This window comes from Nesoenas mayeri (assembly GCF_963082525.1).
Source record: "Nesoenas mayeri genome assembly, chromosome: 8".
Lineage (NCBI taxonomy): Eukaryota > Metazoa > Chordata > Aves > Columbiformes > Columbidae > Nesoenas > Nesoenas mayeri.
The window spans coordinates 33829945-33855497 of NC_137554.1; the positions used below are offsets into that span (position 1 = coordinate 33829945).

The 25553-nt window shown below is 43.2% G+C and overlaps 1 protein-coding gene across 1 annotated transcript in view; it reads right to left on the minus strand.

Moving 5' to 3' along the window:
* Positions 1-4717: 4717 nt before the first annotated feature.
* Positions 4718-25553, minus strand: part of TRABD2B (TraB domain containing 2B) — a gene marked incomplete at its 3' end in the record, with an annotated part of 282246 nt that continues 261410 nt past the window's right edge. Inside the window, exons 6-7 of the mRNA XM_080348856.1 lie at positions 24706-24975; positions 4718-4937 (exon numbers count right to left, since the gene is read on the minus strand). Coding sequence (XP_080204982.1) covers positions 4718-4937; positions 24706-24975 — 490 coding nt within the window. The remainder of the gene's footprint in view (positions 4938-24705; positions 24976-25553) is intronic.

Below are 25553 nucleotides of genomic sequence, written 5' to 3' on the forward strand. Positions count from 1 at the left end.
TGAGATTCTTGTGCTATGGATTTATAATAACATTTTATTAATATATTATGCTACAAAAATATTTTGACAAAATAATATTAGAAAGCATCTTTTTATTACACTCTTCAAAACGGTTCACGAAAGCAGGAGGCGGAACAGGAAAAAATATTTGAAATACATTTGAATTGAAAACTGACAAACATGCAAGTTAAAAGTCGCTGTGAGGATGGTTAATCATTCCTGTAGAAGTATTGACTACTTATTGGAAAGACCTTTCTGCCTTTAGCTAGAGGAAGGTGCCTCCTGAAAAGCTTGTCATAAGGAAGGTTGAATTTGTGTTGGACAAAACACACACATATGTGCACATATACACTCAAGCATGTGCACACACACACATGCACCCTATGATCTCAACATGAAGCAATTATCTTTCTGCTTCAATTAAGCTGAAACAAGCTTAAATTGAAGCTGAACTCCAGCACACTCCATGGAACACTGATCACTTCAAAGATACGACAAGCCCATATGCTTTTTTGGATATAATATAGAAATATGGTACTAAGCAAAGTTTGGAATGATAACATTTATGCTGAGATAATAACTCTGGCACTTTGGTTTCTCTAACATAAATATATGATGGGAAATTCCTCCCTAACAGTGGTATATGGTAATGACTGGGTCATATCATTCGACTAATCAATGCACTAAACATAGATTAAGTTCACCCTCTTTCCATCTCTCTTCCTCTCCACAATTGTATATTGAAGAACGTGGATAAATATACAACTCTGTACCTTGGGTGTTCCTAAATTACAGTGGAGCTTGGAAAAATGGGAAGGGAAGTTCAACAAAGCAGATTTTGACACCTGTATAAAGCATAGTTATTATAAATCATGTTCATCATTTATTGCCAAAAGAGGTATTGCATCATTCAACAGCCCGAGGGATTGCAGAAAAACTACAACAGTCATAAACTATAAAATACCTTCTATCCCAGCTTACTAACTGGTTCTCTGAGAGGAAATGTGTGTTGATATAGCATCCATAGTTAAACATAGGTGAGAAAAGCATTAAAACAATGAAAGAGTGGACGTTAGGTCTGTTGCTGGTGGTATGGGATATTTATTCCACCAGGAAAAGAGATTGGCAGATAATGAATATTTGTTTAGAATGTTACAGTTATATATAATGTGAATTGTACTGGTGTCAGTTGTAGCTGCACTGGAAACATGAATCTTACAAATATACTCATCTAAAATCGTGTCCTTGATTGCTGACTCTCGTGATTCTCAGAGGTAAATACTATCGCTGGTGTTCGCTATTATTTATAGTGGGCATGAATATTTTGTTAAAGCTCCTGCTCCTGGAATCTTGCGACTTTTTAAACTCATGGTGAATACAATCATGGTCCATTGCAATCGATGTGCATAAATCTGTGCTAACCACTACTGGTGTATTTTAATTAATACTGGGCTGCCGTAGCTGATTAATAAATAATCCGCGTTATCAATCACAGTGAGGGTCTCATTTTCTAGTATTGCTATGCTTACATGCCATGCATGGAAATAAGTTACCCTGAGTCGTACCTTAGGGTAAGACAACAGAATAAAAGAAATGTTTGGTTAGAGAACTGTGTTGAAGACACTCATGGGGGGTTCCTGAGCCAGGATCTATGGGAAGTTTCTTAATCTCGTATTTATTGTAGGTCATGTCTTCTCCACTAACCAAAAGAAGCTCAGATGACCGAGAAGATGCTCTGAGATGGCAGGAGCTGCGTTGACCCCGAAATCAGGAGTCGGCTTTGACACCTGCACTGCAGCACGGCCAACGTGGGCACCAGCGCACGGGAAATCGGGTGAGTTACAGTGACATTCATTCACTTCGTAAGAGTTACGGACAAAATGCCAGGAAATGCAAATATGTCAAAACATACTTTGATATCTAAGCTATTCACGTGTTGTGATATCCCAACATACCATAATGAATAGTGAATATTATTGTCCTGCGGAGGAGTGACTCAGAAAAAAAACCTTATCAGTGACAAATGGAGTGACTATTCTAAGCGGTGTAATGACAGTGGGAGGGTGGAGATATCTCTGTGATCCTAATATTCAAGATAACCTCAGAAGTTATGGAGAAAGCCACAGGTTGGGAAACTGTAGCAATTTCTAGTCTTGGTCCTGCCGGTGTTTATTCTGTGTCTTGGATGAGTTGTTTCTGTTTTCCTCTCTCCCTTATCTTTATGTGGTCTTGTCTATTATACTCTAAGTTTTCCAACACCTGGAATTATTTCTTGGATGGTACCACAGAATCATTTCTGGATTTGATCACATTGCAACACATAAAATCCAATGGGTTTTGGTTTGTTGGCCATTCACTTTTACTATGTAACTTATCATCACCCTTAAGATTTGCCTACTTTATTTCCAGTTCCATTTTTTTGTACATAAGACATTATAATTCAGCTCTGATCTCTGTCTTGAATACAGCAAGAGAACCAATCAAACACATTAAGGTTGAATTTGAAAGGTCTGTTAAGCCATTATACCCAAATGAAGGCATTTCTAGGGTAATTGCTCAAATAAATTTGAAATGAAAGTTCTCAAAATATGTTTCCAATATCTAGCCCTGTGCAATAAATATTATGCAAGGTGAATGGCTTATGTCCAACACTAACATCTCTCATTCTCTGTTACCCAAAATACACAATAAAAAAGTATGCACAGAGTGTGCTCCAAGCGCATATTTGGAGCAAAGCTCAACATTTTCCATTCAAGTAGTGCTGAAAAAGAATAAGGGTAGGGTATGGCACTGTCTGCTGTACCCACTTAAATTGGCTGCAAACCTACACAGCCTTTTGTCAGAAATAAAGGCTGGAGGTCACTGTGTGCAGTGAGATAAAGAGAAGTTACCTCTGTTCTCCTTGGCCTTTGCAAGAGAATAGGTTGGGATACATGATGGAAAAGCTCAGTACTTCATCATGGTTTCAAATAAAATCATGTGCATTTTTTTAGTCTAATTGTTATCTTCTAATCTCCTTTCCTGGATTAACTGGTCTGATGACAAACAGTGAATCCTAAAGCATCTCTCACTGTGGCGACTTGAAGACAACATGGACTCATCTCCATGCTGCAGAGCTGGTGAGAAGGTGACATGACTGTTTCCAGTCAGACTATTATCATTATTATTATTATTAATCATAATAATCTGATTTTTTTTTCCAAAGTTTATATTGTATTATTCTGGGGTTTTTGACTCTTCTTTTTAACTAAGATGTTCCCACCAGCTATTTCGGACTTTTGGTTTGTAGTTCATGTAGAAGTAAAACCACTATTTCAACTAAAATCAATTTACTGGTTGAAACTTTTGTAGCCAAAGTGATTTTTTTCATTATGCTTTGTTGGGCAAAAAAATCAGCATGCCTTATTAAACATGACGTTCTTTTCCACATAGATGTTGTACATCGCATCAATGAGATGTAGCTGCTTGGAGAGGGAGCCAATTTTTCGGTGAGTACAATGTGTCATAACTTTTCCATCTAAGTCAACAGAAGCACCATAGTCTACAAATGGAGGAATGTTCTGTAGGTCTCCATGTCGCGGGTTCATTTGTTTCCTGTGGTCTTGAACAGGTTTTGGACCAGTCATAGTTCAGGACAGAGATACTGGCTCTAAGCATCATGATAGCAAGATTAAGAGGAATTGGATGATGGTTTTTTTGTGCTCTCCAGGTTGTCCATCTGCAGTAATACAACCAGTACAAAGAAGGTCTATAGATTAGCAGGATACTACATATATATACATATTACATATCTGTAGTATCTATACCCTATAGACAGACTAAGTTCTGTTCTTTTCTATGCTGGGAAAGGTTGAAGGGTTGTGTTTATACAAGATGAGGGAGAGAAGAAAATAATTCCAGTGGGATTAATCCAGAATTGAAAAGTAATTTTTTATTAAGAAAAAGGTATTGCGATCTGTGTTAGCTAATGAATTAATCCCAGGGCAAAGAGGGAAAGTCGTCATTTCCAGAGAAGTTGAATAGTTAACGAGAACAGGGGAATTTAGAAGGTCATCTTGACCAATGACTTAATAAGTCATAAAAACAAGTGGGATTTTAAGTTGTAGCAGCTAACTTAAGAATGCACCTACTTTTCTGATGGGCACAGAGAGTAGGGTCTGCTTTATTCAGTGTAAGCTATGCTAATGAGATTTAAAAAGTAAAATAAAGAAGTTCAGCAGCTATGTACTCATTGTACAGCTTCTGTAAAAACTAAAGGTTAAAGAAACAAGGCATTCATTTGGTGTCAGTTCAGGCATTTGCAGAGTTGTCAGTTAGAAAACAAATATAGAAAATATTAATTTATCTGTTTCACCATCGCTACTGATTAATAGGGATGTTATTAACATATACAACAAGAAAAAATAAGTTTACCAGTCGAATAAATACATTTTTTCTTTTTCTTTTTTTTTTCTTTACATGAACATGTATATTTTACAAAACCCCATAGCACTATGGGAAATAAAGATCCTTCTACAAAAAGAAGATGTAAGTCAGTGTTACAATAAAGCTTTAGAGTTTCAAAATGCATCTGGGCAAAGAGACAAAATCAGCTAGAAGGCACTACTGATTCACCGAGAAGGTCCAGTTTGTGACTGTTGTTGTCATAACCTCCAATTCGTTCATAAATTATCTCTCTTTTCTATTTCCAAAGGGATTGCACGTAATACTAATGTGGTCAGGATGGCTGCAGTAGATTGAGGAGAAAAGCAGCCGTGGCCAGGCAGAGGGAGGTCAGTGGTGGCCACAGACGGCGGGATGGTGCTGAGCTCGTGGGCTGGGGCTGGGACGGGCGATCCGGACGCGGCCTCTGGTCCAGCCGGTTTGAAATCCAGATGGGGGGTTTGACTGTGATGTAGCCATTGGTTATCCTAATATAGGAAGGCAACGTGGTGGTGCTAGAAGAAAACACAGGAGAAGGAATTAAACAGGAAAACCCTTTACCCTGTGAGCAGTCACCCCAGGGGGTAGTAACAACAGCAATGACAATCACAATTGTCATTAGTATTTGCACATGTGAGGCAGGGAGGTCCCTGGGGGCTGCTAAGTGTGATGGTCTGGAAACAGCTCTGGTTCAGGATGTCCCTCAACTTCGAGCTGCCAGTAGAATATGGCCAAAGGAAGGATCACTCTTAAAAAAATAAATGCTATAAACTTGATATATCAAGCATATGCTGTTGGCCAGTATGAGAGACAGGTGTATTTTTGTGCTGACCCAAGATGACACTGTTTTTATATTCCTAGGCACCTTCTTGCCACCAAAGGTCTCAAAATGTGTCACGTCTCAGAGATGTGACTTACCATAGACTGAATACAAGATCCAGGAGAGGCCACAAAACTTGTCTTTCTCCCCTTTCATGAGCCATAAGAAATTTCCCAGGATCTCACTACACATCTGATAACCTTGAGCACAGGAGACCAAGCAGCTTCATTTCTTTTCGTGGCTTTAAGACATTTTGGATCGTATCACAATACCAAAACCAGACTCAGTGTAGTTCTCCTATCTCTGGATTTGCCTCAATAGCAGCGTGATTGCTTATTGATTGTAGCTTGAGTTAGTACTTTGATTTGAATGGGCGAGTTGGAATCCATCACGATTCCCATGACACTGAGGGTCAAAAAGGTCAATTTACAATTGATTTGGAAGTTTCAAATTCTAATCTCCATTTCATAAAATAATTCCATTGCATGCAATATTGATGATCCACAATCCAGCGGTTGTCACAGAGCAGCACAACTGGCCACGAGGACTATGCGAGGTGGCTTCTGGATTTAGAAGCTGAAGATTCTCTGTGTTACTTTTAAAATCTTCCATAAAAGGGGGTTTGGAGGCACTGAAGATAACCATTCTTTTTCCTATGGGGTAAGAAGTTATGCAGTCCTATAAATATTTAGCTGCAGTATCTGAGACCTTGACCTTGGAATAAGAAGGCTGTGTCTTGCATAATCTCAGACAAAAGGAACAATACCTTCCTCCAGATTCATGCACAGAAATAGAGAAGGCTCTTGTCTTTCTTTGCCTGAACAATAACAAGAGAGATGTTTCAAAGGCATTGAGTCAATCGCAAGCTGTGAGGAGATCAGAGTCCACCCAGAAGAGGCAGTGGTTAAACACACAGGGGTCAACATTCAACCCAACACACAATCACTGCACGCTACACTTCATCCTGGGGCTTGGCATAATGAACTTCATTTCTTCCCTCATCCCTACCACATCTTCTGGGTGGGAGAGCTGTTCTGTACCTAGAAATGATCTTAACTCATGTGCAGTGAATTAGAGGAAAAAGGAAAGGCAATCTAGAACTGAAGACATGGGAATTGCTTCATGGAAGCAGACAGTCCATCTGACCAGTATTAAGGACGCTGATGGTGGGAAGCGGTGCTCATTCCAGAAGAACTAACTGCTGCAAATAGAAAATTCGGAAATCAGGCCCTGCTAGAGAAAGCTCTTATCTAAATTCCCATGGTGAGCGGTTGGTTTCTGTCTTGAACTGACGATGCAAGACACGTAGCTTTACCACTTCTGCTCTATTGCATCAAAACCGCAGCAGTCACAACACAAAGAGTTGATCTGGGATAAGCTAACGCTGCTGTTTCAAATCTGTCCAGCTTCCAGTGGTTAACTTACCGCTGGCAAAAATGATACCAGATTAGGTAATGTCTATCCGAGCTCCTGTAATATATGTGACATCAAATATGAATGGCCTTCCCACAGTGAATATAAAGCATCATTAAAGCACATTTCTGACAAAACTAAGTACTACGCGCTCTGATTAATACAACAGAAATGCAGTCATACTCCAGCTTCCGATCCAGGTCTTGTTTATCCTGCTGAGTGATGTTGTGTTGCACAGATCTAACACTGGGATCACACTATTTCCAACCCCCTCATAACAGTTTTCCCTAAGGTAAGTATGAGTAGGTGCTTGTACTCATCTCTAGGTTACCATTTGTCGCTTTACACTGCTACACAATTTAGCCCTAAGTTAAATCTTAAACTGCAAGGAGGGTCTAGTTTTCAATTCCAATTTTCACAACATTGCCAAAATGCCATTCGTACTTGCAGTTTGGGTGGATCTCGCTCCTGACACATTCTGCGGACTCCATCCTCCAGCCAGATTAAAACGTCCTTTGCGCAAACTGCCTTTCTGCACCTCAGGGATGTATTGTGTGAGACGGCCCGTGGGCACACAGCCTGCTCAGGGAACCCATAAAAGACTCACAGGCCCATTCATGAGCCAACTACATCTAAGGAATTCCTAAAGCAGCCTTAAATCAACGTTTTAGGTTTCTATGATGTTGCCATTTTCCAGTCAACTGCCAGAAGTGTTTTCTTGTTGATTCTTTTTTTTCTCCCTTGAAAACAAGTAATTTTTTTGGGGGAAAAAACCCCTTACGGTTTACTTAAAATCCCAGGATTTCCTGTCAAAAGACATGAGAATTTCTGACCACTCTTCTCAGACAGTGAGGTCATTTTCTGTTTTCAAGACATTAGATTTCTATCAAGTCTTCCTTGTTAAAATGTAGTGTTAGGTGGGTATTTTTGCTTTAAAAAAATCCCAAAGTGCTGTACAAGAGAAAAACAGTGCACTTCCATTAATGTGTACCAAGCATGCTAACAGCACATGAATCACAGTTTACCCATGTAAGACACTGTCTTAAATGCAACTCTGACTGCCAAGACGTTTTAGAGATATTTAAAGAGAATGAGCCCTTTTACCAGATGCTACAAAACTCCTTGTAAAACCTCTGGTCCAAGTTCATAACTAGGCTGTTCTATAGTGAACGGGCAGAGAAACCTCTCCAGAAAATGGTCCACCCCATCCCAGTGCAGGTCTCTAGCAGGTTCATACTCTTACTTGGGCGGGTCTTTATCTTCCAAGGGTTAGAAAGGGACCAGGTTAGGTTACGACCTAATCTTAGAGGTGGCCCTGGTGTCAGGAGATGACATCTCCAAACTCCCTCTGAGCATTCTGGACATGCACATAGGATCCACCGACACTCAGACCTTCCCTAAGGGTGAGAGCAGCAGCAGAGTCCACTCAGCTCAACTGGGAACTTTCCATCATCCCCAGGGAGGTTTTGATCATGCCTGAAATGTACACAGAGAATAATAAAAATGAATCACAGATCTGAGGGATAATCATCTAAATTATTACTGCGCCTTCTCTTGCCAGCTCAGGATAATCTCTGTATTTGGGTCTTTGGTGTCTGATAAAAATGCTTTTAATAAAACCTTCCACATGATCTGTGGGGAACAGGCAACCACTGGCTTCACTGTTCATACCTCTCTTTTTTGCTTCTGTGTATGGGATTGTTTTAAAAATTTGGAAGACTCCAGTTATCTTTTAGCCAAATGACCTGCGGTATCATATTCATGAGCTTGTAGTTTTGATCAGATAATAGGGCAGTTTTTCAAATCCGTGCATTAGTCATACATTGTCTTACTATCATTAGAACGTGTAAAACTTTCCCCCACAACGGGGCCCCAGGCACAGGCTTTGTGAACAGACCCTACTGAATCCAATTACATGATTCGAGTCCTTAACACTGGGGATATAAGCTGAAGCACCTTGATAATTTTGAGTATTTTAGAACCGAAAAAATAAAACAAAGGCATGCAACCCTTTGGGGGACTTCGTGTTCTGGCTTAGTTTGCAAAGACTTTACAAGGAGCAATTAAGCAGAGTTTTAGTGTGACTTGGTTTATCCATATAAGCAGGGCTCATCTGACCACATGCGACACTAGAGCAGAATAACAGACGATAAGACCAGTTGGGACTTTCTGGTTCATCTGTCCCAAAACCAGGAACAAGATCTAAACCCCTCTTGACACATCCATCTAATCCATTCTCCAAAAAAACCCTACAATGACAGCAATTCCAGAGTCTCTGTAGACATCTATTTCAACGTTTCGCCATTCCTGACATCCCAAATTACTGCCTAACGTTTCACCCAATCTCCCTTGCTGCAGTGCATGTTTGTGGTTTCTCCTGTCCACATGGACAGGTTTATTCTCTTCCTCTTCTCAGCAGCCTTTCACATGCTTTGAAGACTTACCCATGTTTCCTGATTTGAACAAGCAATTCCCTTCACCTTTCTCTGCAAGCCCTCAGCTGCTCTCCCTCCATCCCTTCTGCTTAGTTGATCTCTGTCTTCTTTGGACTTAGATGCCCAAAACTGTAGTTCTAGCTATTTGGAGCCCCATGCTTTGTGCAGCAGGTACAACTGCTGCTTTACTTGCAAAGCAAAAGAAAGTACATGAAAAACATGCAATATCTACGAAGACGGTCTTTTCACCACCTTTTGCCCCCAAAGTCCAAACCACCTTTATGGCGCCGGTAACTGCCCTGAAGCTCATGGAGAACTGAGGGTGCTCTGAGGGGATGAGGAGTGACCAAATTATAGAGATATTGCTATGCGTTTTTAATCTGCCTCAGCCCAACATGGTTTCTGTTCAGGGCTGACGAAGTGACCCCTTTAAGCATAACTTACAAAATATTTAGGTTTTCTATTTTTTCCTGGATCAAAGGAGCTATACAAACACATGACAACTATTTCTAATAAATGTAAACAAATGTGGATTCAGCTGCCCTTTCTTACAATAGCATCTGATGAAAGAAGCTTATCAAGACAACGTGCCAGCATAAATTGAACCCTGGATAAAAAAAATGCTTGTTTCAATGGAAAAAAACCCCAAGAGCTAGTAAACTGAAAGAAAATTTTCGAGTAAATACAATAATGACTGTTTTGCATTTGTGATTTGATGTTAACCTTATGATGGCCAGGGTTTTTTTTTTTTTAAAGTGATATTAAGCATATGCTTCCTGTTTCTTTTCAAACAAATTTTGCCCTATTTTGTTTTTTTTCTGTTTCATTTAATGAACAGATGTGAAAGGAGTTGATCACATCATTTTTCTGGTGATCAGAAATAATGTTCCTCTAGTGAAGACAATTATTCTTGGAACTAACCAGACCTATTTATGTCACCGAAATTTATTAATCAAGACTTGAAAAATACATCTGCTTAAAGCCCTGGGACCAACTCGGTGCAGTATGTAAACAGGCTGGCTGGCAAGAATTCTGACCACACATTTGAAAGGAAAGAGTCGGTACTAAACTAAGAGGAAAAAAGAGTATGTTGAGGGTTGGAAAAAATCACACTAGAAATAAGCGACAAGGAGTTAACTGTGAAGACCACTAGAGTAACCTCTTCAAAGGAAGGTGAAGTCCCCATCTCCTGAAATTTTCATATTCGTTTTTGATGTTTTTCTGCAAGAAATTATTTAGATCAGTGTAGCCCTTATGCCCCACAAGCTTCATCTACCTCTTCATCACCACTGTCCTTACAGACACCGTTCTTGCAGCAGAATCCTTCAAGATGCTGAGCCTCCTGACCTCAGACTAGAAGGATGCTAAACACCGACAGCACACAAGTGCTCCAGCAAGGCTAATACTCACATACCTACAGCTCTGCACATCCTAAAGCCCTTTGTGGGATCAAGGCCAGGAGGCTCATGCATTCACAAGGTTCAGTTCATTAAAAAAGAATAATCCAACCTGGATCTGATTACGGAATCCAGCTTTGGTCCAGAGGAGCCCACTGCTTATTTGCAGTAGTGCAGTAAATCACCTTTGCATGTCCGGATGAGTAAGCAATATCACACACTGGTTTGTGGCCAACAGAGAAGACAGGGGATGAGCCAAAGGGGCCTTATCTCTGCTACTCTCCCTTTCCCCCAGGGTTACTGGGAGCACAGATCTTTGGCCGTATTCCACAGAGGCGTCAGGCAGCAGCATCGGGAGCACTTCGACAAGCCGCTGCTGTCGACATGAGCTCTCCTTCTGACAAGGCTCAAATGGGAACCATTTGCACACCTGCGAGGAATGTCAAGCTCTGATCCAGCCTTGTTTTAAAGCTCTGGCACCTCTAAAGCCTGACAGCAAGCAAGGGTGTGCAGGGATGCAATGGATGGGGAAACAATGTGAAGCACCTCCTGAACACACTAGACCTGAGGCTGTCAGCAGGACAGGCATAAGATGCCACCAAAGAGAATCATGGGTGGTCCTTCTGATACCCTGGCCTTTAACAGGATTTAAAGAATGAGATCAACTGCAGCCATCTCAGATGCAAGCTTATAGTTGGAGCTATTCAACTGTGTTCCTGCTACAGTTCATGGGGAACAAGATGTCTCAAGAGGACAATCCTTTCCCCCTGTCTCCAAGGTAGGCAAGATGAGCTGATTCCGAAGATCTCTATCTCTGGAATTTGGGTCTCCTGAACCTCTGCCAAGCTCTTAGCCCCAGTGAGGGCTTTGACTGGTAAGGACAGGTTCCTAAACTGGGATGAAGCCACGGGGTGTGGAAAAGGAAAAGTGCTGATTCTGCAGGGCAAAATGCAGCAGCTGGTGGGGACACAGTTCCCCTCCTCGGTCCCTTAGCAGCTCCCCAACAACTGGCATGGCGGGGCTTGGTGTCCCCTCTGTAGGGTCTTAGCTCTGAGCTCTGGCACAAAGGAGGAGAAGGTGGTTTACCTGGCTCAGTGGCTCCAGGAAGGCCACGCTGGCGTAAGCAGGAGGAGGTTTAATGTCGAAACCCAGCTCAAATGCCTCTAGTGCAGTTTTGACCCCTTCTCTGGATGGGCCATGGGCTGGAAGCCAGGAGATTTCGTTTCTATCTCTGTGTCACCCACCAAGGAACCATCAAAACCTTGTTAAATCACTTTACTTCTACTACTCCCCTGACTCTGATCTGAGTCAAGACCTCGAAGTGTTAGTGTGACACCACCAGCATTAACCCAACATGAAGCGTTTTTGCAGGCTCTCACTGTGATTTGCAGGTCCTGATTGCCCAGGCCACCTGCAAAATACCTCTGCGATGACAAATTCAGCCCCCGAGTGACACTGCCCTGCAGCGAGGCCACATGCAAACGCTTCCTAAAACGCAGAACATCTCTCAAGCCACAGGTGGAGCAAAGGTGGACATGCAGGTAGCAGGTAGGGAAGGAGCAGGCAAGAAACAACTCCAGCACAGCCTGAGGACCCTTTTCTGAAACGAACTTTGAGCGCGTGTTAAAGTTTCCTGCACGTTCAGTCAGGTTCAGCTTTCCCCATCCCCAGGGGAGACTGTGTATGGCCCTTTTCAACCTCCCGCCCTGATATCCTTCAGCAAAACCCTGCAGATACAAACCCTGCACCCACACATGTGGCAGCGGCAGAATCAGGCCCATCGCTCCTTTCCAGACAACTGCAGAATGGTGTAAAAACACAGAACATTGTAAAAACCAATAACCTTTGAAGCACACCCTCTGAGTAATTACCCCATTCCCATCTAATGACTTAAAGATGTTACAGTCCTCTCTGATTTGGCAACAACAAAGATTTTGACCTTATTAAAACCAGCCCGTCAGGAAACTACATGTCATCCTTTTAAAAAAGAGAAAAAAAAAATAAATTATTTAAAATCTCTGCGAACAATAATTCAAGATACTGTAGCTGAAGACCTATGATTTGTTGTAGAGTGTCTGGGTGGTCCTAAGGCAGGAGACGACAACATTAGCTCTTTCCTTTGCCCTTCTAAGAAATGCTTTGATGATTCTCTAACATGCTAAGAATATCCCCTCGTGATTCTGCGCTGGGACGAGGCGATCGCAGAGCCGGGATAATGCATCCCAGTTTTACCCAGAGCCCGGCCCTTGCTAACAGGGGATAGCGCAGAGCCCTTTGTTTCACCACTTGAGCCAGGATGTGCTCATGATAGCCTAAATAGTGATGTGGGCTCAAAAACATCCACAAACTCGCCCCCACCCACTGCACACATCTGCTCATGTACCTGATTTGTATGTGCAATTACAGCACTCATCAGAACGGCTCAAATAACCATGTTGCGATGGTCCTTGGACTGATAATGATTGCAGTTCCAACCGCCAAAGTAAGCAAGAGCATCAAGGGTGCATGCACAGATGGGCTTGGTATTGCAAAAATCTTGCCGGTGATGGGATCTGTGAAGATTTTTTGGGCACCCTGCTATGCAAAACCTACAGTTCGTTTGATGGTGCTGCAATCAGGTGGTTTCAAACCAAATGCCAAGCGTGAGCAGAATATCTCGTCTGCATTTTGCAACTGCCTGCACTCACCAATACAGCCCTACATGCGAAACAAGTTGCATTTTTGGGGTGCTCAAAATCATAACCCATATTTTACGTCTTGGGCTCAACCTTTCAATTAATTAGAACCAGAGTGACTTGGTCTGCCCTCTCCTATGTGCACTCAAGTGTTTGTTTGGCATTGTGTGGGCCCTATGGCTCAAATATTTTTTGCAGATGCACACAATTAACTGTGCATGTTTAGATGTGCTTGGGGAACACATACATTCATAGAGATGTATGTATTTGACCTTGTCACTTTCTTGTAAAACACTGTAAAAGATATCAACTTTCCCCTCCAGATTTTAAAATGATTTAGAATAGGCAGTAGTGGGGAAATGCCTAAAACATCCTGTCAAATTAAGCATTTTCTCCAAGACTGTTCTCTAAGACACACAATTGCTGCCACTAAGAAGATGGCTGTGCAATGTATTAAGGAACAGAATGAACAAACAAAATATAAACTGGCTTAAATGGATGTCCAATATACTGCATTTTTCCATTTAATTCTCCTTTTTCCTTCTCCCTGCTCTTTTTCCATCTCCACGTAGCGGTTTTTCTCTCCACTTCGTCTGTATCGCATTTTTCTCTCTAATTCCCTGGGCTTGCTTTCCTGCTCACTGCTTGGATTTTTCCAGAGTCTCTCTTAGTAAGAATAATTAAGGTTGGGTCAGATCTTTGAACCTGTTATTTGGAGCAGTACTGAACCCAAGCTTGTTCCACTAACAAAAGCACTGGCTTCTTTTTCTTTCCAATGGACTCACTCTCAAAATGAATAAAAAAAAAATACAAAACCAGTTCATGGGGTATATCAACCAGGCAGAAATGCCACGGATATTAAGTTGCTGCATTGCCCACAAGGTTTGGGTCCCTCCAATTGCTTGCAAAGCAATTGCGATGATACCAGCCACAGCACTTCCAAACCCACTGAAAGCCCCGAGATGCCGTTGCTGGCTCATAAAAAGCCGCTTGCAGGGCTGGAAAGGCTGCAAAAGCTTTTCCTTGTTGGGTGTCCTAACCAGGGCACTACAGGGGCCCTGCAGAACTGAGCTTTTGTGAGGATGGACTGTACCACATCTCTGCACAGCACCCTGCACACCCACCGGCTCAGAGCAGCAGCCTTGGCTCCCCCGCCTTCCAGCACCACGGGCTCGGGCCCCAGGTGCAATAATGCTAACTTTGTCCAGCTAAGTTATTCAGGAATTGTAAAGAGGAGATCTGAGTGAAACGGGAATTTTGCCTGGCATTTTCATAATTGCAGGAACCCAGCTTTTATAGCATTGAAACCATATGAATTCAAATAAATCCTACCTCTTCGTTCCATGAGTAACTGGCCGCGGAGCACAGTTGCCCTTCGTGGTCCTGCTGGGTTTCCAGCAGGACGTGCACCCGGCGCTGCTGGGACCCTCAGGGAATCAAATCTCCCCTTTCACTTCACAATCAATCTGTCTGTTTAGGTAAACCTGCTACCACAGTGTAACTGTGGTTAAACCCCTCTTAGAAACCAACTGCCCGCCACAACATTAATGTCGTTTTCATCCCTGTCATACTTTTCTTCACTTAGTTTCACAGGGCGTGCAACTCACTAGTCAGAAGGGGAATCAGAAATAAAGCAGAACCAGAAATAAATCCCATATCCCTTACTCTTTTCCTTTGGGCCAGCACTGACTGTGTTGTCTGCTTGCATTTCCACTGAACTTTAAAGACATTTCTTTTTCTATAAGGTAACTCAAGTGCTTTCACTGGAAGATGAAGCTTTTTACATTTTATGGATTTTATGTAGCTCTACCAAGTCTAGGGCTTTACCTTGAGGAACAGCAGGTTTGCAGACTTTGGGGCTTAGATGCTGCGAGATATGAAGAACACTCAAATATACAATAAGTTCAGCTTAGGGTTGCAGTGTTTAAGAAGAAGGTTTGTTCTACGTTTTAGATGGTAAGTGATCCCTTCAACACATCTGCATATCACTGAGGCAGACAGGTATTAAGACAGCGAGAAGTGTCCTTACAGAGGTCCCACCTTCAACCTAAACCCCACTTTTGAGACGACTCATTAACTTCTCTCCCTGATGGGTGCAGGACAAGGAGCACAGATGCATCTCCGCTGCTTCCACACTCTGAGAAGTGGGGAAATGTCTTGCTCCTGACCTCAACAGCTCCAAACCTCATGTGCAAACGGGTCCCAGCCTCCCTGCAGGGTCAGTGCTGGCTGTGCCAGTCCAGTGAACAACTCAGTTTGCTCATAAGAAGGTGGAAACTGTCACATTTTGTCAGACGAGTAGTGCTGTTGAGAGGCAGATGGTGGAGCTGGCCACCACCCCATCCAATACGGAACACGTTGTTAAAGGAAAAAGCTCTGCATCAAGAATTGCAATTTAGGGAGCGCAGGTGCTTTACTACCAACTTCCAGTATAAGTTGGGGAATGACCTGTTGGAGAGCAGCGTAGGGGAAAGGGACCTGGGGGTCCTGGGGACAGCGGGTGACCATGAGCCAGCACTGGGCCCTTGTGGCCAGGAAGCCAATGGCACCTGGGGTGGGTTAGAAGGGGGTGGTCAGTAGGTCAGAGAGGTTCTCCTGCCCCTCTGCTCTGCCCTGGGGAGACCACACCTGGAATCTTGTGTCCAGTTGTGGCCCCTCAGTTCCAGCAGGACAGGGAACTGCTGCAGAGAGTCCAGCGCAGCCACCAAGATGCTGCAGGGAGTGGAGCATCTCCCGTGTGAGGAAAGGCTGAGGGAGCTGGGGCTCTGGAGCTGGACAAGAGGACACTGAGGGGGGACTCATTCATGGGGATCAATATGGAAAGGGGCAGTGTCAGGAGGATGGAGCCAGGCTCTTCTGGGTGACAACCAATGGTAGGACAAGGGGTAATGGGTTCAAACTGGAACACAAGAGGTTCCACTTAAATTTGAGAAGAAACTTGTTCCTGGTGAGGGTGTCAGAGCCTGGCCCAGGCTGCCCAGGGGGTTGTGGAGTCTCCTTCTCTGCAGACATTCCAACCCGCCTGGACACCTTCCTGTGTAACCTCATCTGGGTGTTCCTGCTCCATGGGGGGGTTGCACTAGATGAGCTTTCCAGGGCCCTCCCAATCCCTGTGATTCTGTGTTTAAGGAGTCCAGCTCACCCTGGGCACGATCCCACTCAGCGCTTGTCACCACGTCTGCAACTGCAGGCAGCCTTGCAAGCTTAACACAAACCACACTCTTCACCCACACCAAGCAGAAGGGTAAAAGCGCTACTGTGTATTGAATTTTCCCTGCCTGTTAAACCAGACAACTCATTTTTCAGTTAAGTGAACGTAAAGAGGTTCAGATATAGAGGAATTCCCTTTACCTGAGGGTACTTAGTGCATTTTCCATTCTTATCTGTTTGATAGGAGCCAGGAATGTGGTTTTATTTGTGTGTGTGTGTGATAGACAATATGCTATGAAGAGTCGTAGTTAAAGGCTCCAAGGAGCCAATCCTCAGAACATCTGGCTAGTGAAAGCCCTGGATATGGAAAATATAAATGTCAAGGCTCATATTTATAAATTGGAAGGGCCATGACGACATCTGCTAAGAAGCTTTCTTCCAGAGTCCATTTGCTGTACACAGTTATTCACTGGCAACAATAAACATGTGCATGGATCACATGCGTGGTCTGCCCTTCCTTCCAGCTCCGAAGGAACACACGCCCCAATAACACACAAATGCTCTGTCCTCAGCACACAGAAATACAAGCATTTGCAAACCTCACAGCAAAGCTCCTGCATACCAGATCACAGTGGGATACGCTGCTGCAACAGACTAAAAATAGCTGGAGAAAAAGATCTGCATTAACACAGGAGACAGTCAAACTCACAGTGTTAACTCTTCTGGTGGAATAAACACCCTCCTTTTATTGCCTAGCTCCACAGGATACATCTTGTACTACAGGTCCAGTCCTGAAGCTTTAATTTTATGACTGAGTAGTTGTGGATGGGAATCTCAAAAATAGAATCTAACCTACCAAACCATAGTAGCTTAATATTAACATTAACACAAGCTGCAGGTAAAATAAACTTGCTTCTTCATTTATACTCTTAGGCACCTATTCTCCAGCGTAATGCCAACTGTAACTACATTTCTGATGCCTGAGAAATATAAATTTGATCCAATGTATAAGCAGAAAGGTTTTGCTAATGACTTATTATTGTAGGTATCTAGACCCTGGTTTGCCCCCAACACTCCTGTCACTGGCCACAAGGCTGACAAGTTGTCAAGAGAAGGAAAAGGACCAACAGAAAGAGCTTGGACTGCTTTATGATGTCCATGAATTTAGCCAAGAACAAATGGAGGCAGTGCTGACTGTCTTGTCCAGCCTGCAGTGCTCATGGCCACACACACATCTGTGTGGAAATGGTAGAAAAAGATTAAATAACATGGAGGAGATCTACCTTCTGGTTAAAAATGAAGAGGGAGGATGCTTGGCTATGTTGCCTACCTACTGCAGTCTGCAGTAATGTCAGATGACAAACAAGTGACACGTGAGACATGCCACCTTCTCAAAGAGGTTCTGCTGGAGGCTGTAGGCTCCAAAACCCCACAGTTTCATTGGCGTGGAGTGATGGCCAAGCGAAGCGCAGCATTTGCAGGATCACAGCTCCTGCACAGTGAGCTCAGGGAGGTGAAGGGGAGTGCGGAGGTCTGGAGATGAAGATGGGAGATGCTGGGTCCCTTCCTACTCCTTGTTCCAGGGCCCAGTTAAGGGCAGAGTTAAAATAAGGCAGGTAGAAAGAACACTGGAAAAAGAGCAAATTTAAGCGGAAAATGGAAAACCACAGAACCGAAAAGTTAATAGGTTGTCCAAACTCAAGAGGAGTCCTGGCACTGGATGAGCAAATGAGACTGCGCTGGCTGAGAAACAGCGGAACGAGTGGGGATGTGCATCACGGAGGAAGAGATTATCATACCTCGGTAGCTGCTCCTTCTTCAGACTGAATCCTAAGCAAACATTTTGTTTGTGCTGCATCAGACAGATCTTCGGCAGCTTAACAAAGCCAGCAATGGCAGGGCTGTGTTCAGTCTGAGTCAGAAATACACCAAACTGGGGCAGATATAAATATATAACATAGAATATTTTAACTCAACACATCCCAATGAGAAGTAGAAAACAAGAAAGGATGAGAAAGCCCTTAATAGGTTCCATAAAACATCTTGCATTGTGTTTTCAGTCTTAATCAGCATTGAAGAGGAAGAAGCAGAAAGTGCTCCTGGATATCCAGTGCTGAAAAATACCTCACTGCTCAAAAATCCTGCTTTTGTGTGCTCCGATTTTGTTATTTGCTCGCCTTCAAAAATATGGATTTAATATTCATGATGGATTTAAATTTCACAAAAATAAAATACCTAATGCATTACCAATAAAGAATTAAGTTTCATGAAATAAAACTGAAATCTGTATAAAAAGTATGCTTCTTTTTCCAAGAGAATGCCATGTATTTTTATCTCTAATGATTTTATTTTGCAGTATTTACAGCATTGGCATACTGCTTCATGTCTAGCGGGTGAAATTGTGGCTGCACATCTTTTCAGGCCCATCTGGAGGATAACGAATTAAGTCTTTGGCTTTCCAAAGGGCAAGAAGCTCTCCCTCACGGCCAGCTGACAGAGGGTAGGGTCTATTAGCATGGACATGCTAAGAGTTTTGGACATGAACGTCAGGACTTCCCATCCATCACTGTGATGTGTGAGAGAACTGTGTGCTGAGACCAGGTTTCACAGCTTTAACTAATATGTTCTGTGCACTCCGACCAACCTGATAATCCAAGAAGCCTCAATAAAAACCATCTAGGGAGGAAGGATAATGTCATCACTGTATCATATGTTACAGTCAGGAGATTTACCTCTTATTTATATGGCACTGAGTTATAGCATGTTCTTATTTTACTTCCAGTGGAGGGCTTGAGTACTTGGGGCTGTGCAAAAGGTGATGAGTGAACTGCCAACATCAGTGCTTGTTTAAAGGAGGCATCAAGCCATCTGCTCATCCTAAAGGGGGATTCAAATGGAAATAGTAAGAAACCAAGAAGGGGAAAATGCAGTATTCTCCACGCTTTGCTTCCTGCTCAGGAGAAGCTGAGGATGCTTTCACAGAAACAAGATTGCATGTTCCAGAAAGGAATGAAACATGGAGAGAGAAAAGGACCAACAGATGCACTGCCCAAAATGTCATCTTCTCGCCACTGTACATCCATCGGAGTTCATAAAAAACTGGGCAAACTAAGAGCAGATTTTAGGCCAGTTCAAGGCAAAAAGGTTCAGCTTCCACTGAGGAACCAGGAGAGAGAATTTGTCTAGAAGGTGTTTTGAGACCATTCAGTGTGACAGAAGGGTTTTGTACCCAAACCGCGAGATTTTTCTGATGAGCAGGGATCCATGTGCCGTGCTCTGGAGACCGAGGGCAGCCACTGATTGGGACTCTGATCATCAAATTCCCCGACAACACAATCCTGCCAGAACACTCAAAGAGATGGTCGACAGAAGCTCTGTAGGAAAGCCAAGGGGCCACACAACGCAGCGAAGCCCCAAACAGCACCGAGGTGTGAGAAGGGAGGGAAGGTGGGACTCCAACACACCCACGGTCCCGCTGCTCCTGGCTGCTGGAGCGATGCCTTTGGGACACAGGTTCACTACAATAGGTTACAAAGGTCCTGAAGCTGCATCCTCACCTTTGGGTGAACACAGGGCGGAAAAGTGCAATGGTGGCAGCGGGTTATTCGGCTGGAGAAGGGGGTGAACCCCGCTCCCCATGAGCATCAGTAGACACGCACTCCCCGAGCAGTATCCTTAGCAGGAGGCGGATAGAGTAATTTAAACAAACAAGGCCCCAGTGATGGAATTTTCAAGCTCAAAGCTACCATATGGAGGGAAATCATCTGACCACAATTTACCTGTTAGACTTCAAAAGTGTCTAGGTCTCCTCTAAAGAAAAGCAGTCTTTTCTTTAATGAAGTTAAGTACTGTATTTCAGCACCGTGTGTTGTGAAAAGGAAGCAATTTGGATTCATTTACCGAAATTTACCTTTCAGATGCAGTTAAGTGAAATTAAAAGTTTGTCTGAGTTGACAGAGTTCTGTTTTCCATCACTGCATTGTCTTGAAAGAAAGGATAACAGACTAAGTGCTTAAATTCCATCCAAACTGATAAGGTTCACTCTGTACAGGCACACTTAGTGCGGTTTATTACACGTTGTCTCCCTTCATCCATCACTGGTATAACTTCCTTCTAAAAGAAATGGATATTTGCGATGCTGTTGCATTCATCTGGGGTTGAACACTCAGCACTGGGTTATCAGAGAAATGCCATTTCCAATTACAGGGGGAATTAATTTCATTTCCTACTAATGGCAGGTTTTGCAGGGCTGAGCTTACATCTGGCTCTGGAATTTCTTTTTTTTTCCTCTTCTGATAATAATTCTTTTCCTTTAATTCCGATCCTGTGCAAGTGAAGCAACTGTGTGTCCTCAGCGTCTTTCCAAACACCATCTTCCCCCCGACCTCAGCAGTGGGAACGAACCTCTGAGCTTGCCCATTGCACCCTCTCTAATTCTTTCTTCCCACCGCTGTATTTCTCTCTCTTTTGCATCTCCCAGCTGTCATCGCCCCTTCCAAACCTCACACCTCCCTCCCTGTTCAAGGAGTTGTCCTCCCACCCTGCCTTAGGGCCCCCGGAGCTACAATGCTCCCCCCCAGCTGCCAGAGCTTCTCCGGGGCTGGTTTAATTTGCAGCCTAAAACTATTTGCCCATTAGAACGAAGGTGCGATCCTGACCTGGCCCTCACAGACCGCTCTGAAATGTCGCAGATGGTTCTCTATTATTTCAGTTCACTGAGCGGCTCATCAAGAAAAGCCAGTGAATGATCTGTAATTAATTAAATATATGACAAGGGGAAGCTTAGCTAACACAGTGTCAACAGGAACAATAACACGCTCTGTATGCCAGACTGCAGCCCTCCGGCCCGAGGGTTCTGCCTCCCCTCCCTGCTGCCCCAGCTGGATTTTGGCTATGGGAGCTCGCTAGGGCTTAAGTTTTGCCTAAGTTCAAATTCCTCCCAAAGACGGACTTCAGATCTGCACATTTCTGCAAAATCAAGTCGTTAAAGAAAAAAACAAACCATCCCGCTACTTGAAATCTCCACTTAATTTCGATTCTTGACAAACAATTTCAAACACAAACTGCAGCCAGGCAGGACTTTCTCGTTTTGTTTAGATTTGGGGGGAAGGAGGCAGAAGGGAGAGGAAACCACACATTTCATCAGCATTTTTTACTTTTTAACAGGCTTCGCTGTAGCCGATTACCCAGGAGATGAGCAAATCTCAGCTCTGTCAGAGACAGGGCAGGAGCTTTCTCATCCTCCACAGCAGTGCTGACCCCCAACACACAAATCTAAACACGGTTGTTAAGGCAGAACAAAAAGGACAATCTCCAAGCTATAACTGAAAGTAAATACTAATAATGATGTGTGACATTAAATGATGACTCAGTTTTCACAACGCCATTGCAGATTGTAGCCATAAGCTCAGATCAGACCTGGACGACTGTGTGAGCCGAAGTCTTAGTGGAACCATTAATTATGGATTTCCTGGCTTTTATAGGTTGGAGTCAGACTTTTGATGTTCCTTTGAGATTGCTCTCCTGTGTTCATTTCCTTTGTTTCTGTGTTGGTAGCTTAAAAAAACACCCCAAGATTTTCATGGAAGTGTGTGAGATAGCCTAGAAATGCCTAGTCCATAAAAGCCCTGCAATTCATGTCTCATAAAGTCCTCTAATCCGCGGTCAATAAAGCTTTGGAAAAGAGCTGTACGAACCACAGTCATTTCACAGTTCAATGAGGTTCATACAAGAATCAATAACCTGGTTTAAATTTGCCTGGATTTGTCCTCCACCTGTACATTTCTCTTTGACTTTTCAAGTTGAAAGGCAGCTCAAACAGCTGAATCCTGGCGACCTCGCATGGAAACAATGAGTTTTATGCAACATTCATCCGAAAGCTGTAATAATGACCCAAATACCTCTACTTTATCTCAAAGGTGAACAAGTAAAGTTTCAGCTGACAACAGGTGAGTTAGGAAACTCAAACTGGAAAAAAAACCATTTGGAAATAAAGGGCCATAGCTCAAGGTAATATTATATGCAGAGACCTCAGTCCCTATAGAACATGGGGGGCTCCAATTTCAGTATATGCAAATGCACAATGGATCTACGGGACAAGTCGAAGTGTGAACTTCTAGAACACCAATTATCCTCCAAAAATGAGCGCTAACAGTCGCACTGTTGAGTGCTTTATTGCTCTATGAGTGAACATTACTGAGGTAACACAATATAAGTTAATGCACCTCTCTCCTGCACAGGTAACGCTCCACTGCCCATATTACCCATCCTAGCTGTTTCCTCCCAAGAATGATCCGGCTGCAAAGTCTGGTGACAGGCACACATTTCTGCTCTTTTCTTGCCAATCAGAAAAGAACCACTTAGAGAGAACTCACTGTTTATTGCCTTGTGCAAGGTCCAGCTTGCAATTAATGCTGATGAAACCCAACTGCCAAAAGCACAATATGCAGCAGCTGGTTTATGAAAGTTGAGACCCCGTCCAATTTATGGGGAAAGCAGAGCTGGTTGCGAGTCTCTGATTTAGCTGAACAGTTTGTATTTTTTGTTCTGTTTTGTTTCCAGGAAAACACCAGAAGTTACTCCAGAACGGAAGAAGCACTACAACCATCTGAAAGCACTAAGGCACACTTCCCTTCTTCCAGCCTTTCCTCATTTCTAGGGCTGTGATCTCCCACTAATATCTCCCTGGGATCTTTCAGCAAGGCAGGCGACACACAGAGCCTGGTTCATCACCAGCGCGGTAGGAGCAGAAACTTATCTTTCCTTATCCCTATCTCCATCCTTATGAAATTGCAGCAGAGGAGTAAAAGGTTCTGATTCAGACAAAATCACAGAGCAAATAATTTAACTCTAACCTGGGGAACTACTCTCATAAATATTTTTCCTAGGAAGGTTTCTTACCAAAATAAAAGCATCAAAAGGCACAAAAGTCTGCCAAAGCTACTCAAGCACCACTGCTTTAAGCCCCCAGCCCCACATTTCCACAGCCACATTAGGCCAAACATCCAATATTCTCTCTGGATAGATAGGACGAGGGCAGGAGGATGGTGCCACCAGATCCATTTGAGCCCCTCACTTGTCTGATGCATACGGTGAGCTGGACCAGACACCCTTGTGAAATGCTGGGACATCATGGGACACCACAAACTGAGCAGAAGAAAGATGGAAAAGTTCCTTGTCCTCGAGGCAATCGACTGTGTTGAACCAAATACTTCTTAGTTCATACTTAAGCATTCTCTGTGGAGAGGATCCAACCACTGAACACACTTTGAGAACAAAGCATAGGAATCCTTCTTACCGAGGCTGGCGTTAACCTCAGAAACAGCCTTGCTACGTTAAGATTAATATGCACCACCTTAATAACAACCCTTACATCGCTCACCCTGAGAATACAGCAAACTACAAAAAAATGAGGCAACTACTCCATTAAAAATAATGAATAAAAAAACCCCCAAATCCCAAAACACAAATATGTGGAGTTTTTTCCTTAGCAAAAGGAAAATCCTCTGAGAGACTCTGACTCATTTTACTTGCAAGGAATTGGGGTGCTATGAAAATGGGAATAAGAGTAACGCTCAAGCACAATCATTGCACGCACAGTTCCCAACAGATTATTTCATTCTTTTTACTTGTTAGGAGATCTCTAAACATAGTGGCTGTTTATCTGCCCATGACTTGCCCTGGATAAAGGCACCAAGAGCTTTCCCAGTTGTAGATGTGGGAGAATAAGTTGCCCAGGAATCCTTAAAAGCACCCATTGAGAAGCCCTGGTCAAACAGGAAAGCTGCTCTTATTCCAACACTGAATGGGAGCTTTTAACCTCAGACCAAGACCGAACAGTCACAGAAATGTGCCTGTCTCCATTCTCTTCACACAGAAGCCTTAGTCCAGTACTTAATTTTGCCTCAGTTTGCAATACCATCTGAGATGATAAAACATCTCAGTCCCAGAACACAGTTAAGCAGACTGAAACCCAGATATGTCAGAATCTAAAAACCCCCAGGAATATTCCGCATGGTTGGAAAACGGGCGAGTCTTTGGGTTGAAAACTGACAGTAAAGATTGGAAAATAATTATTGGAAGAAAGAAGGCAAACACAGAATATTTTCCATTGCCATTTTTTTCCGTTTTTACTCTTACGAGTCTTTGTTTCTGTATATTTTAAATATTCTAATCGTTAGCATTTTTTCCTCTTTACTTTTATATCAAAGTGCTTGTGAGCCTTCCTCCTAGCTCTTTGTTAGGCTCCTAAAACATCACCTCACTCCCTGTCTGTGCAGTTAGCCTTTCTCCAACCCTCCTTACAGTCTAATCAACACGACCTAGGATCTGTAAAGCACAACTAGTTAGGAGGAGGCAAGAAGACAACCAGAACCATAGAAGTTACGACTCACCTGTCTTCTATCCGAACCCAGAGGTCATTGAACTGTCTCTGGCGATGGTGTTTGTGCTGCTTCTTGTGCCATTTCTTCTGCCTCCCAAACTCTTCCAGCTGGCTGATGCTATCTGGCAACAGGAGGTGAGGAGACAGGTTGTCTTCTTCATCCATCTGCAGGGGCTTCAGGGAAGGAGACGTCAGCGGGACCTGCTCAGAAAGCTGGACAGCGGGCAGGGCTGTTGCTGGGGACCCTTGCAAGGCTGGGCTTGTCTTTGGCGTCCTAGAACTGCAAAATAGATTTAAACATTTGGTGAATAAGCGAGGCATCGTGCTAAGAAAAAGTCAAAGCAGAGGACTACGCTACTTGGTGGGTGCTCCTAACCGCTTAGAAGGTGCATAAGGAGAAAGAAAGGCTACAGCGGTAGTATTTCTGAGTGAGATTTCAAATAAACACTAAACTGAATAAAACAGGGGAAAAGGCAGCTGATATTGCTGTATTCTGGCATTTTAATTGCTTCTTACAGGCTTTAGAGCCTGTGGTAGGGGTCAACATCACCTCCCCCCTGGGCTGAAGGTTAAACGGCAAAATTGTGACTCAGGAAAACTGATACCTTAACAGAAGCTGATCTTAAATTAATGAAATAACTCTAGTTCCCTTATTTTTTGTTCAGCTTTGGATATGATCTGTGGAAAAAAAGCCATTGTTTTGACAGCAACCATAATTATGCTTGTTCATCAGGGAAGCCCAGGCTGATGACAGAAGCATCATCTAACAGCCAGGCTGCTGGGATGGGGTATGTGAGACCTGAACCCTGGCAGGCTCTATAATAAATGAAGCAAAAAAGAGGTGGTAAACAACTCATC